This window comes from Manis pentadactyla, chromosome 8, assembly GCF_030020395.1.
Source record: "Manis pentadactyla isolate mManPen7 chromosome 8, mManPen7.hap1, whole genome shotgun sequence".
NCBI classification, from domain to species: Eukaryota; Metazoa; Chordata; class Mammalia; order Pholidota; family Manidae; genus Manis; species Manis pentadactyla.
The window spans coordinates 131,578,599-131,599,201 of NC_080026.1; the positions used below are offsets into that span (position 1 = coordinate 131,578,599).

Sequence of the window (20,603 nt, forward strand, 5' to 3'; positions counted from 1 at the left end):
AAGTGAGTCTGACACATTCAAGAAACTTCAAAAAGGTACATGTAGGTAAAATGTGGCACACAAGGGGGAGTGCTGGAAAGTAAGTTTGGTTCTGATTCTCATTTTTTGTAAGTGACCTATTTTGTTTTGCTTCTAGGAACATTTAGGATTGGTGGTGGATTGAAAATGGCTATGAATTCTTTGACACTTCTCCCACAAAGATAAGGGATCTGTCTCCTTCCCTTTAATCTGGGCCCTTTGACCAATACAATACAGCATAAAAAACCCTCGACCAGTTTCTGGATGCAGGCCTCAGGAGATCGGCAGCTTCTATTTCCTGTGGATTAGAGCATTTACTTTTGGAACCTATCCTTCATGCTGTAAGGAAGCGCAAGATTCATGGAGAGGCCATGAGGTCATGTGGAGTTCCACAGATGAGCTCCCAGCCAAAGCCAGTGATGCCTACCACCTGTGTGAGTGAGCATTTTGGACACCCAGCTCCACTGAGCCATCAGAGGACTGTGGCTCTAGCTTTCGTCTGACTGCAGCCACAGGAGAGCCCTCCCCCAGCTGTCCAGCTGAGAACTGCCAAGCTGAGCCCAGCTGACCCATAAAACTGTGAGAGAGATTTTTAAGATACTGTGCCTACTGGGCCCTTTCAGCCTGCAGATTTGCCTCCTCAACTTTGGGAAATATTCTTCTATTACTTCTTGGATAATTTCTTCCTTCCACCTCTTTGTTCCATGTCTGCATCTCCTATTAATCAGATGTGGAACCTCATAGATTGATTCTCTAAGCCTCTAATATTTTTTCATATTTTAAATCTTTCTTTAATTCTTAATATTTTGAGACATTTTATTAAGTTTGCAGCTTTCTATTTAATTTTTAATTTCAGAATATATGGGAGGTTTTTTTTTGTCTGTGATCTTGCTTTTGTCTGGCTGGCAAGCATGGGGGAGGAGTTGGACAAGGTGAAGGGATAGGCACCCTTGCACCTGTTCTTAATTTCCACCCCAGGTCTGCTCCCTGCATTGTTCTTGTTGCTTCGGAGCCTTTGCTGGGCCTGCAGGGCCGACTGGGTCTTGTTTAGGCTGAAGCCCCTCTGCCCCCTCTGATTCCAATTCTAAGCTGAGGCTCCTCTGCCCTGATTCCTCCCAAATCAGACCTCCATCGGTTCCATCATCCACCAACATGAGACAATTGCTCCTCTGCTGACGTGGTGTCCCAGTTTGCTTTGTTATCGTCCCAACAAACTTAAAAAAAATTTTTTTTGCTGTCGCTTTAAAGAAGTCTTTAGAAGGTAAGGAGTTAAATTTGTGTTGTTTCTTTTTCACTGTATATGGAGATGGGGCCGAATCTTTTTATCTTTATATATCCACCATTTACTTCCTACTAAACATTACTTTGACTTATTTCCCTCTCGAACTTTTAAATAATCAGCAGTTCTGAGCATTGCCTGAGAAATGTTGTGTTTTCTTTGTGCTGTCTGCCATCTGCTAATAATTTTCACCAATGCTGCAGTTATGTGAATTTGAATGGAGCATGTAAGCACTATGAAATAAAAACGTTAACGAAACTTCACTTTGTGAGAAAATTTCGCAGTATTTCATATCTACCCTAATTAAAAAAATTTTTTTTGCTTATGTGAATTAACTACTGTTTTGGTCAAGAATCATTTCAAAGAGGACAGGCTACATCTGCGACAAAAACCGCTCCGGCACTTTGGCCGCATGGTGGCGCCACTTCAGCTGGTAAGCAGGCGCAGCTGCGGTTTTTCATCAGGATAGTGAGAACCACACTGTCTGTCTACAGGCACTGGAACTTTGGCGAGTGATGTTGGTGTCAAAAACCGTTTTATATCTCAAGGCCAGGGCACCCAAGCATTATGCGTTGGTACTAATTCGAGGGCTGAAAAATGCTCCTGGATAAAAAAAACTCTCAATTTAGATGTGGAAGACAGCCATGCAGGAGGCTTAAACGGCCCCCATGCTTCGCCAGCGTGCTGACTTAGAAGGCGTTCTGTTCAATGTTAACAGGTGATGCTGAGAAAATATAAAACAGTGCTAAGGAGAAAGTCAGCCACAACGGCCGTGATACAGGCCCTCTGAAAGTATTCCCTTTACTTTGATGCTGGCTTTTATGGGAAAATTTGACTTAAATTGAATGTTGAATTGCACAAGGACTTCAGAAAAATCTTATAAAATGTGATCACTCTGAACAGCTCCATTCCTGAATAAATTTAAAGGGATTTTAATCACATCATCCTGTTTAGACCACACTGGGCCTATGGAGCAGGTGGTATGGGACCATTTTACACCTGAGGGAAGCATCTGGGCAGCTGATCCAAGTAGTGGTGAGAAAGGAGATGAATCAGGGTTAAGCATCCAGCCTTCAGACGCCAGGTCCCTCACTATCATAGGATTTTAGTTATTGCAAAACTGTTGGAATCTCCTTTCCAACCCAATCAAAAATTTTAAATATGTGAAAACAGTAAGTTATGGTCAATTGATTTCAGTGCTCTGAATAGTAATTTTGAAAATTAAATATTTTGAATACAAATTAGATTACCTTTTAAACTTTGAAAAATTACTATTCACATGATATAAAATTCCTAGAATAGAAAAGGAACTTTGTGAGGGTACAGTCTTTTTCTTTTCCTGTCTCTTTCCCAGTCTCTACTGCTCCCTGCCTCTTCCCTTCCCTAAAGGCAGCCACTGTCACTAGTTTCTTGTGTGAATTTCCAGAAAGAGCCATTCATTAGTATATTATAATATAGGATGGTATGATATTTTCCAAGCAGAAAATTTCTATACTACACATAATGTAGTATGCACACATAAATTTATATGCTTTTTTTTTCAGATTTGACTTGCTTTTTAATATATTTATTATGCTCTTTTTTTTTTTAACACAAATGTTAGCATATTATATACATTGCTCTGAACCTTAATTTCTTTTCATGTAATGACTATCTTGGGGAGTTTCCAGTGTTGGTACATAAAGAACTCCACATCCTTTCAAACAGTTGCTTAGGTTTCCATTGTGTGGTTGCACATTTAATCCATTAAATACTGGTAGAATTTTGGGTAGCTCTGCCATTTAGAATTGACCTAAGGGTAATTGCTTATGCTTCCCTTCTCAAGGGATCAATTGACATTTTAAAAATGACAACTTGAGTTTATGAGGCCAGTAAGCTGACAATAACCTGTCCCTGTTTATCAGAAGAACTTTTAATTTTATAGCCTTTTTTTTTTAAGGCTGTTTTGATTTGAAAAGTGGCTAGTCCTAGCCAAAGTATAGAACTGTCCCAAGTAAATTAAATTGCAGCCCAAGGCAGTTGAGACTGGATTCTGATCCCAGATAAACTTAGAGTGAGGAAAACAAGAGAGCTGCAGGCTCTTGGTACCTGCATGCTCACTGGCCCCTTACCCTCCCTCTGGGCTGCAGAGCTTTCTGGAAAGCTGCCGCCTGGCCTGGGTCAGATTGCTTACATGCTGCTGCCGCCCAGGCCAGCATTCCCAACCTTAAGCCAATGCACATTTATAGAACACTTCCATGTGATCCTGGGGGAAGACACACCACGGGCAGAGGGCAGTGCTGAAAAGTTGTAACATGAGGAAGAGAAGGCCTTTCCCAAGTCTCTGCTCCTCATGCTAACAGGCTACTGGGTAAGTACGTCTCAGATCCATTGCTTTATTCCTTTGAGCACCAAGTGGCTTTAAACTGGTTTGGCTACTGAGATTAGAGGAATAACTGCATTTCTTTCCTGTTTTTTTCCTTCTAAAGGGAAATTAGAGGCACGTCTGTGCTGCTTATTCCGCCCCATTCCTGCCTGAGTTTCACTTAAGCCCCATCAACTGAATTTTTTTTTCTTTCCAATAAGTTACTACCCACTTTTGGCTGGATAAGTCCCCCTTGATCTAGATCCTCATTTGTAAAATGAGAGTTGGGGAGTTGGGGGAAATGATTACTGAAATTTCTTCTGGCCTCTGTTACGGTTCTGTCCATTGCAAATAGAATTTTCAGGCATTTATGATTCTGTGGAACGGTCATTCAAGAGAGCGCCTAAGTCTCTAATACACCAAGACTTCTGGGGGAAGAAGTTATTTTAAACTCTCGATGGTGTTGACTTGGACATATTTCCACAGTGTTTCTCTAGAGTCACACAAGGACCTTTTCAGACGTGTTTCTGACGTTACAGCTGCCCTCAGTCTAGCTGGAGTCCCTGTTGCCTTCCACTGACTGCTTCCTCCTGTACAGACAACCACTACCGGGGTTGGGGGTGCTTGTGGCTGTTGGTCGTTGAGGCTCAGGGAAGATGTTATTACCTAGTTTTGTTGTACAATGTCCATAAGCTTTCAGTTTTTCTATCTAGTTGTTCTGTTTATATGAGTGGACTTGGGAAGATCTAAAGACTGCTGCCACCATCTTCCCAGAGTTCCCCTTGTTTGTTTTTTTATTGCAGTCAGGGAGATGAGCTTGCTTGTGCTGTAGCCCTAATGGGTAGTGCTAAGGGCCTGGCCCAGAAACAAAGGGAAGCGGGTGGAAGGAGACAATGAGAGAGACTGGGGAGGAAGAATCCAGAGGGCTTGGTGAGTGTATACTGGAGAAACAAGAGCAAAGAAACAGGGGAAATGAAAGATGGCCATTCCTTCCATTCATACAGCAAACATTTACGTGTCCCCCTACGTCAAAGCCTGGGAATGTGGATAGAGCTGTCTGCCACATTCACATAATCCGGGCCCTCAGGAAGCCCCTGGGCTGTTGTGTGTTGGGTGGGGTGGGGCAGATACCAAACAAGCAAGCGTGCAGAAATCCCCCAAGGGTCCTGGGGATCTGACAGGGAAGTACACAGTCCTCTCACTGGAAATGGGAAAGTCAAAGAGAGAGGTTGGCTTGAGGAAGACAGATATCAAATTTACATTTCAAGAGGCTGAGAGACTGTGGCTCATCTAAATAGAGACATCCATCAGCAAGGTACAAATGCAGCAGGGGTAGAAGTGGGGGCTGGGGTCTAGATTTAGAGCCTTCTGCCTGGACGCAACAGAGGAAGTTATGCAAACCAATGGAATCTTCTGAGAAGAGGACCCAGCCGCAAGACCAGATCCTGAATCTCATTAAATGGCTTTACTAAGTGGGTGGGTGGGGCAAGTGGAGAAGGAAAAAGAGAAGAGGATTTTATAGCACCTTGTGAAGTAGAGAGAGGCTGGAGGAAAGTAGGGAGACAGTGTCAGATGCTAGGGAGAAGGTGAAGGAGAATGAGAATGACATAAGGCCAGAACAGAGCCTGGGGGTCATGGGCATCTGCAAACATGGTTTCCACCAGGGAACATTTGGTTGCAAGAAGCAGACTCTCACTTAAAATGGGGAGGGGGAATTAGTTGAAAAGACTGAGCTCTGGGCTGTGGCAACTCTTTCCATCCCTACTTCTCAGCTGCCACCTGCTTCATGCTGGGCGAGGGTGGATGCGTCTGCTCTGCCAGGCTCCTAGCCCTGCTCCTCCTGTAGCTCAACACTCACGGTCTCTGGGTCTCTCTGGTGCGAATCCAGCCCCCATTCCTAATGCCTTGTGACTCGTGGCCTCCTTTGGTTGACTTCTGGAGCCCCTATCAAATATCAAGAAAGAAAGTCTGATTGGCCCAGCCACAGCCAGAATTGACCCCTAGTCCAATTAGCAGGGTCTAGGAGGTGGGTTGGTATGATGGGCCAAGACTTCTCAGTTAGTGATGGTGGGGGGCAGTGAGGGGAGCAGGGGACCATGAGGATGAACAGTTTTCAGAGCAAAGGACAAAGGCAGGCCCTCAGGATTGCCTGTCCAAGTGTGTGATTTCGTGACAGGGGAGAGGTGAGAGCTGGGTTGCATTGATGGGCACTACTAACTGTGCAAGGATGTATATTTAATGGGCCAAGGGCATGCTAGGGGCAGGGGACAGCACTGGATGGCTGATAGGGAAAGGAAAGAGCCAGGACAAGTGCAATTGGCCATATTGTGGAGTACAGGCCACAAGAAAACCACGGTCAGTAGGATGTTGCCTCCGGTGCAATGCTGATTCCCAAGGCAACCACACGCCCAGGAGAGATGGTCCATCTCAGCACAGCAGACACCATCCCAACACCAAAGGCAGGGGATGGGGACCAAGACTCCAGGCAGTGAGACAGCGAGGGAGCACCCCACACTGCCCAAGAAACTGACCCAGGAAGGTCCTTGTCATCACCCTTTGAGGAGCAGGGACAGCCCACGACCCTTGTCCTAGGGTTCGTAATTCAGCTGTGTTTAGAAGAGGTGGATATTGTTGTGTTTTTATAGCTTAACCTGCTGTGGCGAGTCTCTGCATGTGTTTCAATCCTGTGATACAGCAGGAGCAACTCAAAAGATAGTTGCCACCTTGCCAACATTTCATAAATGTTGTTAATGAGGGTGTTTAAAATTGACAGGGTGGAGAGAGTGGCTGGGATGAGTGCTCTGAGTTTGTGACCTAAAAAGGGGAAATTCTGCTCCACACTCAAGTCAGGGAACAGCCTCGGCAGGCAGAGCCCTGTGCCAGAATCGGTGCCAAAGAATTATAAAGAGATTAAACCCAGCGACCCAGGCTAATGTCGTTCTAGCAGAGAGACCTAACTTTGTGTAGCTAAGCTGCTTACATCTGTATAAAGTTCAGGAATGACTAAAACTGATTGTGTCTCAGGATTCTGGGGCTCCAAAGAAATATCCAGGTGCTACTAAGGACTGACCCTCCTCGGACTAAGTACTTCTGATGCTTGTCAAATCCTGAGTTGCCAGACTTCGGCCATGAAAGAGGATTGATTTCCTTCTGTTGTGCTCATCATGGTTGTGGGTGAAGCTGGGTCAGTCATTTCTAAATGGGGTCAGGTTTTCCATTTTGGGTGGACATAATTTTGTAGGTGATTTTGTGAGCTTAAAAAACACGCTCTGTATTCACTCTGGTCATTCCAAAAGCCCTTCCTGTGAGTATACATCTGCCGAAACTGATAACAAGGTTCAAGTTAGGATCCGACAACGTTCTGTCGTGTCTCATATTTCATAGCAAACAGATGAGACAACCAACCGTTGAATCCTGGTTGGTCACAAGATCATCCTCTTATGTGTTCCAGTTCTTTGAAGAACATTTAGTAATGTTATTGTTTGCGTCGCCTGGAGGAAGGGTCACTGTTTGACTTTTGTTGGGTGTGCGTCCCTCCCCACATCACCAGTTTGCTTTACTTCCCCAAGAGTTTCAGTGCTTTTGCAAATGCCTCCTCCTCACTTTGCATAAAAAAAGAGACTCAGGTTGACTTACCTTGGGCAGCAGGTAGGGGGGTCATCACCCACTACAGATGCCACTCTTGGAGAAGCAACTAGATAGAGAAGAAACAATGCCCATGGGCAATCAGTCATTAGTACCAGAGCTTCTTGTCAGATGGGCACATCCTCGTAGTATGGGATTCAGGAAGTTATCCTTTGAGAGATGTGTTCATACATGGCAAGATCAGTCCTCACACCCATATTCTGGAAGCCAGCTAGTGTTCAAACATACCATACTAGGAATCAAATCAACATAAATGGGAGGGAATGACTCACCTAGGACTTGGTACACAACACTTGGACTCAGAGGTCCCCTGGAAGCACTGAGTCCCACATGTGCAGTTCAATATGGAATTTTGGTTTGAAAAATGCAAATGAAAAGTAACCTAAATTACTGGCAGCTCACCTTGATGCATGCTTAGGAAGGGATGACCTAATTCCAAAGCTCACCATTGACAGGGCAGAGATTGATTGACTCAGTCAGGATTGGCTTGGGAACTGGAATGCACCCTAATCACAAATGAAAGAGGAAGGATTTCTGGTCTACCCTACCTGTCTCCCTCCTTTACTTCCTTAATCTCTTGTTTTGGACTTGGCAAGCATGCACAAAGGTAGAGAGAATATTATAAGAATTCTCACATACCCAAATACTGGTTTCAATAATTACCTACATATGTCCAGTCTTATTTCATTTTCTGCTCCACTTCCCACAAGTGACCTCACCCCCACAAGTGCCTACCTCACCCCCACAAGTGCTATACTTACTGTTCTAAAGCAAATCATTCCCTCATTAATTTTTAAATTAATTAAACTATAATATTTAAGTATGTATCTCTGAAAGATAAGGACTCCTTTTATTATCTATTTTATTATCATACCTAAAAACATAAACAATAATTCCTTAATATTAAAAATCCTGTCAGTGCTCAAATATCTCTGATTCTCTCTCCTGCCCTTTTTTTTTCAGTTGGTTTATTTTAATCAGGATCCAAACGAGAACCACTATTATTTGGGGTTGTTGTATCTCTTAAGGCACTTTTCTGTTCCCTGCCCCTCAAGATTCCATAGCTCTCCTCCACTGTATATCCTCTGTCACATATAACCTCCAGAAATTTCTTATGTCTTCCATCATCATATCTATCTTTTCCTGTAAATTATTTTTATCATGGTTATGATAGTTATTTTAAGTCCTTGTCCACTATATCCAACCTCTTGGTCATCTGTGTGTCTGCTTATATTCAGTGTTCTCCCTCTTAATTATGGGTCATATTTTCCTGTTTCTTCACATATCTAGTAATTTATTGTTGGATATTGGATATTGTAGTGATATATTAAAGATACTGGATTCTGTTCTCTTCCTCTGAATAACATTGTGTTTTCTTCTGTCAGGCAATTAATTACTGAGAGATGGCCTTGATCCCGTAGATGTATATTTAAGTATTTTTAAATCCTCAACAACAGTCCTTTTGCTAAAGTTTTCCCAGTTACCACTTGGTTAGATGAAATACATCATTTAGTAGATTCCCCAGGATGGCATCTGATGGGAACAGAATTCAGTAAGATATTACATGTTGGAAATTATTTTTCTCTAGCTTTGACATATGAATAACAGCTTGTCTGGATAAAAAATTCTGGGTTAACACTTTAGTTCACTGGATATGTTTTTTAAAGCTGCTCCATTGTTATTTTGCTCTGTGTATTGATTTTTCTTTTAACTTGATGCCAGTCTATTTCTTTGGCTTTGTGAGTTATTTGATATTTCTGTCTGGAGGTCATGAGAACTTTATCTTTTATCTTTGCTATATAATAGTTTTACTAGGGTATGTCTTGGAATTGATCACTCTGGGCAAATTTTCCTAAGTAATCAGTGAATCTTTTCAATGTGTAGATACAAATTTTTCTACTTCTGGAAAGTTTTCTTGGATCATATTTTAAATATAAGCTCTGTTCTATTGTTTTGTTTTTATTTGGGGGATAAAAAGAATGTTATTCCTTCGTTATCTGCCTCTGATTTCCATACTTCTTTTTCTGACCCTGTTTACTTCTTTCATATGTCATTTCTCATAATCTTCATCATTTTCCTAATTTTCTTCAATGCCATTTACTAAATTTTTATTTGAATCTATTTTCTCTCGGGTGCTTTGTGATTTATTTATTTATTTATTTAGTGAGATAATTTAGCTGTTTCCTATTTCCTTCCTGAATCCATCAATAATCCTTTCATTCTGATTTTTTTTTTTTTTTTTTTTTTGTGGTAATAAAGAGCACATTAATTATCACCATGGAAAATCAAATTACACCAAAACTTCAAATACAACTTTTATGAAACTTTTTGAACCTTCTTATATGGCAATTTCCCCAAAGGCCCCAGTGGTGCCTTCCTTATAAGCACTGAAGTTAATCATGCTTAGAGGACAAAGCAGAATCACCTTTTTTTTTTTTTTTTTTTTTTTTTTATGGGATAATAGATTTTTTTTTTTTTTATAATAATTATTTTTTTTTGAAGGGTAGTTGACACACAGTATTACATTACATGAGTTTCAAGTGTACAACACAGTGGTAGAACATTTACATACATAATTCTAGGTTCCAGCTATCACCCTACCAAGCTGTTACAATATCTTGACTATATTCCTTATGCTATACATTACATCCCGGTTACTAATTTATTTTACCATTGGAAGTCTGTCCTTTTTTTTTTTTTTTTTTTTTTTTTTTTTGTGAGGGCATCTCTCATATTTATTGATCAAATGGTTGTTCACGACAATAAAATTCTGTATAGGGGAGTCAATGCTCAATGCACAATCATTATTCCACCCCAAGCCTAATTTTTGTCAGTCTCCAATCTTCTGAGGCATAACAAACAAGTTTTTACATGTAGAACAAATTCTTACATAATGAATAAGTTACATAGTGAACAGTACAAGGGCAGTCATCACAGAAACTTTCGGTTTTGCTCATGCATTATGAACTCTAAACAGTCAGTTCAAATATGAATACTCATTTGGTTTTTATACTTGATTTATATGTGGATACCACATTTCTCTCTTTATTATTATTATTTTTAATAAAATGCTGAAGTGGTAGGTAGATACAAGATAAAGGTAGAAAACATAGTTTAGTGTTGTAAGAGAGCACATGTAGATGATCAGGTGTGTGCCTGTAGACTATGTGTTAATCCAAGCTAGACCAGGGCAATAAAACATCCACGTATGCAGAAGATTTCTCTCAGAACGGGGGGGTGAGGTTCTAAGCCTCACCTCTGTTGATCCCCAATTTCTCACCTGATGGCCCCCCTGCGACTGTGCCTGTCTTAGGTTGTTCCTCCCTTGAGGAATCTTACCCGTCTCTGGCTAACCAGTCATCTTCCGGGGCCATACAGGGAAATGTGAAGTTGGTAAGTGAGAGAGAAGCCTTATTGTTTGAAAAAGTTAGCTTTTTACTTCTTTGCATATTTATGCCCTGTGGCTTCTATGCCCAGCATTTGTCTTGAGGTATCTTTACCACTTGGAAGAATTATGATACTCGGTAAATTTGATATGAGGCACGAATTCTATTTAAGGGTTGTAATTAGGAAGGAAGAAGAAAAGCTATAGAAGTAGCAGGCGGAAGAAAACATGGGAAGATTGATTATTTCTTTGATATATCTTCTTGTAGAGTAACTTCAGCATGTATAGGTTTTAAGCTACTACTTAAATTGCACACACACATTAACATAATAGGAGTATAGTTACATAACCAAAGCATATCTGTAATTACCAGCCATCTGCAGTGAAACCAAGAAAACCAGTTAGGCACCTTAGGCATTTGTGAAAACTTATCTATGATATGGTGGATATTGTCCAAATGAACTTGAACAGTCTGAGAGAAATCAGACAAATTAAAACAACCCATTCCTGGGGACTGTTCACATGCCATATGTTCTTTTAACAATAAATAGTTTGTAGTTGTAAGACTTTGGAGCGCTACAATTTGCACTTCTCCAAATTCTTGGTTGAGTTCCAACAGTATAGATCTAGTCCAATTTTGTTGTTTTACTGTATGCACAGGCCAGCTTAGATATCTCCTTCCTCATTCCCATGGCAGGTCCAGGAACTGGTGGGATGAGTGCATCTACAGCTGTAGCAGTGCGTGGATCTTTGTTGGGGTTTTTTGATGATCATCTTCTGGCATGAGTCTTCCAGAGGGTGCAGATGTTGGAAGTTCTTTTTCATATCGTATCTTAGTTCATTTTCGGGGTAGCCCAATTAGGCTTTGATCCTCTGTATAAACACAAACAGACCCTTTGCCTACACTTTTATATGCCCTTTATACCCTTGTGTAGAACTCGTTGGAGGTTACCACACAGGAACTGCCCTTTTTTTTTTTTTTTTTTTTTTGCTATCACTAATCTACACTTACATGACGAATATTATGTTTACTAGGCTCTCCCCTATACCAGGTCTCCCCTATAAACCCCTTTACAGTCACTGTCCATCAGCATAGCAAAATGTTGTAGAATCACTACTTGCCTTCTCTGTGTTGTACAGCCCTCCCTTTTCTCCTACCCCCCCATGCATGTTAATCTTAATACCCCCCTACTTCTCCCCCCCTTATCCCTCCCTACCCACCCATCCTCCCCAGTCCCTTTCCCTTTGGTACCTGTTAGTCCATTCTTGAGTTCTGTGATTCTGCTGCTGTTTTGTTCCTTCAGTTTTTCCTTTGTTCTTATATTCCACAGATAAGTGAAATCATTTGGTATTTCTCTTTCTCCGCTTGGCTTGTTTCACTGAGCATAATACCCTCCAGCTCCATCCATGTTGCTGCAAATGATTGGATTTGCCCTTTTCTTATGGCTGAGTAGTATTCCATTGTGTATATGTACCACATCTTCTTTATCCATTCATCTATTGATGGACATTTAGGTTGCTTCCAATTCTTGGCTATTGTAAATAGTGCTGCAATAAACATAGGGGTGCATCTGTCTTTCTCAAACTTGATTGCTGCATTCTTAGGGTAAATTCCTAGGAGTGGAATTCCTGGGTCAAATGGTAAGTCTGTTTTGAGCATTTTGATGTACCTCCATACTGCTTTCCACAATGGTTGAACTAACTTACATTCCCACCAGCAGTGTAGGAGGGTTCCCCTTTCTCCACAGCCTCGCCAACATTTGTTGTTGTTTGTCTTTTGGATGGCAGCCATCCTTACTGGTGTGAGGTGATACCTCATTGTAGTTTTAATTTGCATTTCTCTGATAATTAGCGATGTGGAGCATCTTTTCATGTGTCTGTTGGCCATCTGTATTTCTTTTTTGGAGAACTGTCTGTTCAGTTCCTCTGCCCATTTTTTAATTGGGTTATTTGTTTTTTGTTTGTTGAGGCGTGAGAGCTCCTTATATATTCTGGACGTCAAGCCTTTATCGGATGTGTCATTTTCAAATATATTCTCCCATACTGTAGGGATCCTTCTTGTTCTATTGATGGTGTCTTTTGCTGTACAGAAGCTTTTCAGCTTAATATAGTCCCACTTACTCATTTTTGCTGTTGTTTTCCTTGCCCGGGGAGATATGTTCAAGAAGAGGTCACTCATGTTTATGTCTAAGAGGTTTTCGCCTATGTTTTCTTCCAGGAGTTTAATGGTTTCATGGCTTACATTCAGGTCTTTGATCCATTTTGAGTTTACTTTTGTATATGGGGTTAGACAATGGTCCAGTTTCATTCTCCTACATGTAGCTGTCCAGTTTTGCCAGCACCACCTGTTGAAGGGACTGTCATTTCGCCATTGTATGTCCATGGCTCCTTTATCAAATATTAATTGACCATATATGTCTGGGTTAATGTCTGGATTCTCTAGTCTGTTCCATTGGTCTGTGGCTCTGCTCTTGTGCCAGTACCAAATTGTCTTGATTACTATGGCTTTATAGTAGAGCTTGAAGTTGGGGAGTGAGATCCCCCCTACTTTATTCTTCTTTCTCAGGATTGCTTTGGCTATTCGGGGTCTTTGGTGTTTCCATATGAATTTTTGAATTATTTGTTCCAGTTCATTGAAGAATGTTGCTGGTAGTTTCATAGGGATTGCATCAAATCTGTATATTGCTTTGGGCAGGATGGCCATTTTAACGATATTAATTCTTCCTAGCCACGAGCATGGGATGAGTTTCCATCTGTTAGTGTCCCCTTTAATTTCTCTTAAGAGTGACTTGTAGTTTTCAGAGTATAAGTCTTTCACTTCTTTGGTTAGGTTTATTCCTAGGTATTTTATTTTTTTTGATGCAATTGTGAATGGAGTTGTTTTCCTGATTTCTCTCTCTGTTGGTTCATTGTTAGTATATAGGAAAGCCACAGATTTCTGTGTGTTGATTTTGTATCCTGCAACTTTGCTGTATTCCGATATCAGTTCTAGTAGTTTTGGGGTGGAGTCTTTAGGGTTTTTTATGTACAGTATCATGTCATCTGCAAATAGTGACAGTTTAACTTCTTCTTTACCAATCTGGATTCCTTGTATTTCTTTATTTTGTCTGATTGCCGTGGCTAGGACCTCCAGTACTATGTTAAATAACAGTGGAGAGAGTGGGCATCCCTGTCTAGTTCCCGATCTCAGAGGAAATGCTTTCAGCTTCTCGCTGTTCAATATAATGTTGGCTGTGGGTTTATCATAGATGGCCTTTATTATGTTGAGGTACTTGCCCTCTATTCCCATTTTGCTGAGAGTTTTTAACATGAATGGATGTTGAACTTTGTCAAATGCTTTTTCAGCATCTATGGAGATGATCATGTGGTTTTTGTCTTTCTTTTTGTTGATGTGGTGGATGATGTTGATGGACTTTCGAATGTTGTACCATCCTTGCATCCCTGGAATGAATCCCACTTGGTCATGGTGTATGATCCTTTTGATGTATTTTTGAATTCGGTTTGCTAATATTTTGTTGAGTATTTTTGCATCTACGTTCATCAGGGATATTGGTCTGTAGTTTTCTTTTTTGGTGGGGTCTTTGCCTGGTTTTGGTATTAGGGTGATGTTAGCTTCATATAATGAGTTTGGGAGTATCCCCTCCTCCTCTATTTTTTGGAAAACTTTAAGGAGAATGGGTATTATGTCTTCCCTGTATGTCTGATAAAATTCCGAGGTAAATCCATCTGGCCCGGGGGTTTTGTTCTTTGGTAGTTTTTTGATTACCTCTTCAATTTCGTTGCTGGTAATTGGTCTGTTTAGATTTTCTGTTTCTTCCTGGGTCAATCTTGGAAGGTTATATTTTTCTAGGAAGTTGTCCATTTCTCCTAGGTTTCCCAGCTTGTTAGCATATAGGTTTTCATAGTATTCTCCAATAATTCTTTGCATTTCCGTGGGGTCCGTTGTGATTTTTCCTTTCTCGTTTCTGATACTGTTGATTTGTGTTGACTCTCTTTTCTTCTTAATAAGTCTGGCTAGAGGCTTATCTATTTTGTTTATTTTCTCGAAGAACCAGCTCTTGGTTTCATTGATTTTTGCTATTGTTTTATTCTTCTCAATTTTATTTATTTCTTCTCTGATCTTTATTATGTCCCTCCTTCTGCTGACCTTAGGCCTCATCTGTTCTTCTTTTTCCAATTTCGATAATTGTGACATTAGACCATTCATTTGGGATTGCTCTTCCTTTTTTAAATATGCTTGGATTGCTATATACTTTCCTCTTAAGACTGCTTTTGCTGTGTCCCACAGAAGTTGGGGCTTAGTGTTGTTGTTGTCATTTGTTTCCATATATTGCTGGATCTCCATTTTGCTTTGGTCATTGATCCATTGATTATTTAGGAGCGTGTTGTTAAGCCTCCATGTGTTTGTGAGCCTCTTTGCTTTCTTTGTACAGTTTATTTCTAGTTTTATGCCTTTGTGGTCTGAAAAGTTGGTTGGTAGGATTTCAATCTTTTGGAATTTTCTGAGGCTCTTTTTGTGGCCTAGTATGTGGTCTATTCTGGAGAATGTTCCATGTGCACTTGAGAAGAATGTATATCCCGCTGCTTTTGGATGTAGAGTTCTATAGATGTCTATTAGTTCCATCTGCTCTACTGTGTTGTTCAGTGCTTCCGTGTCCTTACTTATTTTCTGCCCAGTGGATCTATCCTTTGGGGTGAGTGGTGTGTTGAAGTCTCCTAGAATGAATGCATTGCAGTCTATATCCCCCTTTAGTTCTGTTAGTATTTGTTTCACATATGCTGGTGCTCCTGTGTTGGGTGCATATATATTTAGAATGGTTATATCCTCTTGTTTGACTGAGCCCTTTATCATTATGTAGTGTCCTTCTTTATCTCTTGTTACTTTCTTTGTTTTTAAGTCTATTTTGTCTGATATTAGTACTGCAACCCCTGCTTTCTTCTCACTGTTGTTTGCTTGAAATATGTTTTTCCATCCCTTGACTTTTAGTCTGTACATGTCTTTGGGTTTGAGGTGAGTTTCTTGTAAGCAGCATATAGATGGGTCTTGCTTTTTTATCCATTCTGTTACTCTGTGTCTTTTGATTGGTGCATTCAACCCATTAACATTTAGGGTGACTATTGAAAGATATGTACTTATTGCCATTGCAGGCTTTAAATTCGTGGTTACCAAAGGTTCAAGGTTAGCCTCTTTAGTATCTTACTGCCTAACTTAGCTCGCTTATTGAGCTGTTATATACACTGTCTGGAGATTCTTTTCTTCTCTCCCTTCTTGTTCCTCCTCCTCGATTCTTCATATGTTGGGTGTTTTGTGCTGTTCTCTTTCTAGGAGTGCTCCCATCTAGAGCAGTCCCTGTAAGATGTTCTGTAGAGGTGGTTTGTGGAAAGCAAATTCCCTCAGCTTTTGTTTGTCTGGGAATTGTTTAATCCCACCATCATATTTGAATGATAGTCGTGCTGGATACAGTATCCTTGGTTCAAGGCCCTTCTGTTTCATTGTATTAAATATATCATGCCATTCTCTTCTGGCCTGTAGGGTTTCTGTTGAGAAATCTGACGTTAGCCTGATGGGTTTCCCTTTATAGGTGACCTTTTTCTCTCTAGCTGCCTTTAACACTCTTTCCTTGTCCTTGATCTTTGCCATTTTAATTATTATGTGTCTTGGTGTTGCCCTTCTTGGATCCTTTCTGTTGGGGGTTCTGTGTATTTCCGTGGTCTGTTTGATTACTTCCTCCCCCAGTGTGGGGAAGTTTTCAGCAATTATTTCTTCTAAGATACTTTCCATCTCTTTGCCTCTCTCTTCTTCTTCTGGGACCCCTATAATACGGATATTGCTCCTTTTAGATTGGTCACACAGTTCTCTTAATATTGTTTCATTCCTGGAGATCCTTTTGTCTCTCTCTATGTCAGCTTCCATGCGTTCCTGTTCTCTGATTTCAATTCCATCAATGGCCTCTTGCATTCTATCCATTCTGCTTATAAACCCTTCCAGAGTTTGTTTCATTTCTGCGATCTCCTTTCTGGCATCTGTGATCTCTTTCCGGACTTCATCCCATTTTTCTTGCGTATTTCTCTGCATCTCTGTCAGCATGTTTATGATTCTTATTTTGAATTCTTTGTCAGGAAGACTGGTTAGGTCTGTCTCCTTCTCTGGTGTTGTCTCTGTGATCTTTGTCTGCCTGTAGCTTTGCCTTTTCATGGTGATAGGAATAGTCTGCAGAACTGGGACGAGTGACGGCTGGAAGGACTTCCTTTCTTGTTGGTTTGTAGCCCTCCTCTCCTGGGAGAACAGCGGCCTCTAGTGGCTTGTGCTGCGCAGCTGCGCGCAGACAGGGTTTCTGCTTCCTGCCCGGCTGCTATGGAGTTAATCTCCGCTGTTGCTGTGGGCGTGGCCTGGCTCGGGCAGCTACTCCAAAATGGTGGAGTCGCGTTGGAGCAGGAGCTGCTGGGAGGCTATTTATCTCCGTAAGGGGCCTCCCTGCTCCCTGCAGCCCAGGGGTTAGGGTGCCCAGAGATCCCGGATTCCCTACCTCTGGATTAAGTGGCCCGCCCTGCCCCTTTAAGACTTCCAAAAAGCACCCGCCAAAACAAAACAACGACCACAAAAAAAAACAAGAGAAAAAATTTTTTAATTAAAAAAAAAAAAAAGTGGTCGTTCGTTTTTCTTTATTCTCCGGTGCCAGCCTCAGGCCTCTGCTCACCGGTCTTTCTGCCCTGTTTCCCTAATATTGGGGTCCCTGTCCCTTTAAGACTTCCAAAAAGCGCTCGCCAAAACAAAGCAGCAAAAAAGCAAAAAAAAAAAAAATGGTCGCGCGCTTTTCTTATGTCCTCTGTCGCCCAGCCTCCAGTGCCTGCTCACTGTTCTTGCTGCCCTGTTTTCCCAGTATCGAGGGCCCTGCACTCTGGCCCGGATGGCTGGGGCTGGGTGTTCGGCAGCCCTGGGCTCCGTCTCCCTCCCGCTCTGCCTGCTCTTCTCCCGCCGGGAGCTGGGGGGAGGGGCGCTCGGCTCCCGCGGGGCCGGGGCTTGTATCTTACCCCCTTCGCGAGGCGCTGGGTTCTCTCAGGTGCGGATGTGGTCTGGATATTGTCCTGTGTCCTCTGGTCTTTATTCTAGGAAGGGTTGTCTTTGTTATATTTTCATAGATATATGTTGTTTTGGGAGGAGATTTCCGCTGCTCTACTCACGCCGCCATCTTCCGCCCCCCTCATTCTGATTTTTGTCCATTTCTATTTGCATTTTTGAATTTCTGATTCAAGATGTTTTACATATGCTAAAACTTCTCTCTTTTCTTCTCCTGTCTTCAAGTTGTACTGAAGGCCTGGTTTTTGTATACATTGACTTTCTCCTTCTCATTTTATGTCATTTTGGGAGGAAATATTGGGAAGCAGGTAGCTAAGATGACTTAATTGTTTTCTGCTACCACAAAAGCTAATTTAAAAACAGAAAAGTATGATTAAGATGTTCTTTTTATTCCTGCTGAAGAGAAGTATAGAATGGCCAAATGGTACTTAACAAAGAACCGTTGTTTATGAAGACTTCTAAATCATATAATAGTTAGTATTATCCTTAATTTTTTAAAGGTAAACTTAAAATAAACTTGTCTGAAGAACAGAAGTTTTTTAAGTTATTTTCTATTTTATATAATAAAATTGCCTGATGTTAGTGGAAGTTCTAAGGCTTAAGAATTCCATTTTCAAAGCCGAAAGCAAATACCTTCATTTTCTCAGTTCAGCTCTAACATATGGCTCATTAATATTAATACCTTTGACTCTGGTCCCCATATCTTATCTACACTCAGGATCTCTGCTAGCATGAAACCACCTTCGCACGTCTCATTCTGCCCTCCCTCCACCCTCCCAATTGTGTTGCTATTGTATTTGATTTCCAAAAACGACAGCGCAGTTCAGTTTTTGGATTCAAATTGATGTCTGAATTTTTGTGGGTCTCCACAGCTTGTTTTCATAAGAAATATGGTTTTGCTAATACCCAATCTGCCAAGAAAGACCATATGAAACTTGAGTAAGGGGAACCTTATATTTGAATGTGTCATCAAATATCTGTTTTAGCAGGAAAAAAAGAGACCTCTCACTGCAAATCAGTATGCAATTTTCATGTTTCCATTTTGGGCTAAGGTACTATGCATGGTTTATAACATGGGATGCTCAGCATTGTCCTCAGACAGTTATAGGGCGATGACAGTCTAGCACAGGCCCAGATGACAATGGTGGCCACCAGTCAGGGAACCATGCTCGTAAATTGCATTTGGGATTTGATCCATCCATCAGTCTTTCCTCACGTGGCATCCTTTGCAATCCAATGCACAGATCTTAAAGCTGGCGGCCAGAATTGGGTGCAGGTTGGTATGAAGGAAATTAAATGGACCCTCTGGGGGAAATATTGTCAGTTAGCTTTTGCCATGTAACAAACCACCCCAAAACTTGGTGGCTTAAAACAACAAGCATTTATTTAGCTTCTGATTCTGTGGGTTGGAATTTGGGCTGGGCTCAGCTGCTCCTCTGGGCGTTTCTCTTGGTGTCAGCTGGGATTCCCTTATGTGTCTGTGGTCAGCTGGCCAGCTGATGGCCAGCACCCAGCAGCCGTGAAGATGGCAGAGCATGCTGATCCAGCGTAACCCCGGAACAAGGCCAATTTAGGCTGGGCCTTGAGTAAAGAAAGGCCCGTGGTCCAGTGTAAGGTGATGGTCCATGAAGTCAGCTAGATTGTCCCAGGTGGTCCTCAGGCCTCACACTGACCATTGGTATACTTCTTGTGAGAGCCCTGGGATAATATCTGTTGGAATCATGGGTGAGATCTATATTATGGAGTCATAAAAATAACTTGGTGGCAATCCAGTAAAACTCTCTCCAGAAGTGATGCCTCAGGAAGTAGTGAGTTACCCATCACTGAAGGTATTCAAGCAGACCCAGAGATTCCATTATAATCCCTAGGTTCTGGTGTACAGGTTCAAAACTTGGGAAGGGTACCTGGTCTCTGTCCCCAAAGAACCAGATTCCAACTGATGAACTCTATACCGGGCTCAAACATCCTGGGATGTGATTGCCAATGGCGATCCCAGGCCTCCCCATTAAAAGGCAGCACAGGGCTGCAAAGCTCTCCTGACACAAGAAGCCTTGGCGATTCCTGAGCCACCCTCTACCTCCAGTTTGGCTCTAGCCCTTCCAGCCACCGCCGAGCATGCTGGGTCCTTGTTCACCCAGCCCTCCGCCTGCTCTCCACTCTGACTGCTTGTGCTGGCACAGTCCCTGCCCCCATTTCTGATCCTGCCAACCTGACTGTGCCCTTAAGTCCATCCCCCTTTCACAGTTCTCTGGTTTCAAGACTTTCCTGCTTGATCTAACCTAAGGCAGGTCTAGGCTGACCCCCACCCACCTCACCTGCAATCTCCTGGGCCATCCCAGGCAGAGACAAGCTATAAAAAGTGACATATGTACTTTTAAATAGCTAAAACTTGGAAACAACTTAGTATCCACTGCTGCTATTAAATATGATGTGGTAGGCATGGGGAAATGTTTTGACATGTTACTATTAAATAGGGAAAAAAGCAGTTTCAAAGAGGCAAACAGTATGTGTGATCCTCAGTTTTGTTTTTGTGTGTTTTACTTAAGTGTATGCATGTATGCTTACCCAGATGTCAGCTGGGGTCTCTTTACCCCTTTAGACTCAAGCTTGGGTCTGTGCCTATCTTCAAAGCCCACCCGAGAGTTCTGTGAATTTTCAAGGGATTATACACTCTGGTCTCCTCTGCTTTCAGGCTCCTACTTTATGCTGTCTCTGTTCCACACTGTACTGACCTAAATATGAATAAAATGCAGTTCCAATCAAGTTCCAATCCCCCAACTTCTGCCAAAAACAAAACAAAGCAATCACAAATGTCATATGAAGATGTGGGTGGGGAGGTAGGAGGGCTTCGCAC

The 20,603-nt window shown here is 41.7% G+C and overlaps 1 protein-coding gene across 3 annotated transcripts in view; it reads left to right on the plus strand.

Moving 5' to 3' along the window:
* Positions 1-3,519: 3,519 nt before the first annotated feature.
* Positions 3,520-20,603, plus strand: part of TACC2 (transforming acidic coiled-coil containing protein 2) — a 213,132-nt gene continuing 196,048 nt past the window's right edge. The window contains exon 1 of one of the 3 annotated variants that reach the window (XM_036898706.2): positions 3,520-3,647. Coding sequence is in view for 1 of the 3 variants with exons in the window: in XM_057506401.1 (XP_057362384.1) it covers positions 3,630-3,647 (18 nt within the window). In the remaining 2 variants the exon portion in view is untranslated. The remainder of the gene's footprint in view (positions 3,648-20,603) is intronic. The other 2 variants (XM_036898710.2, XM_057506401.1) reach the window with 2 other exon arrangements.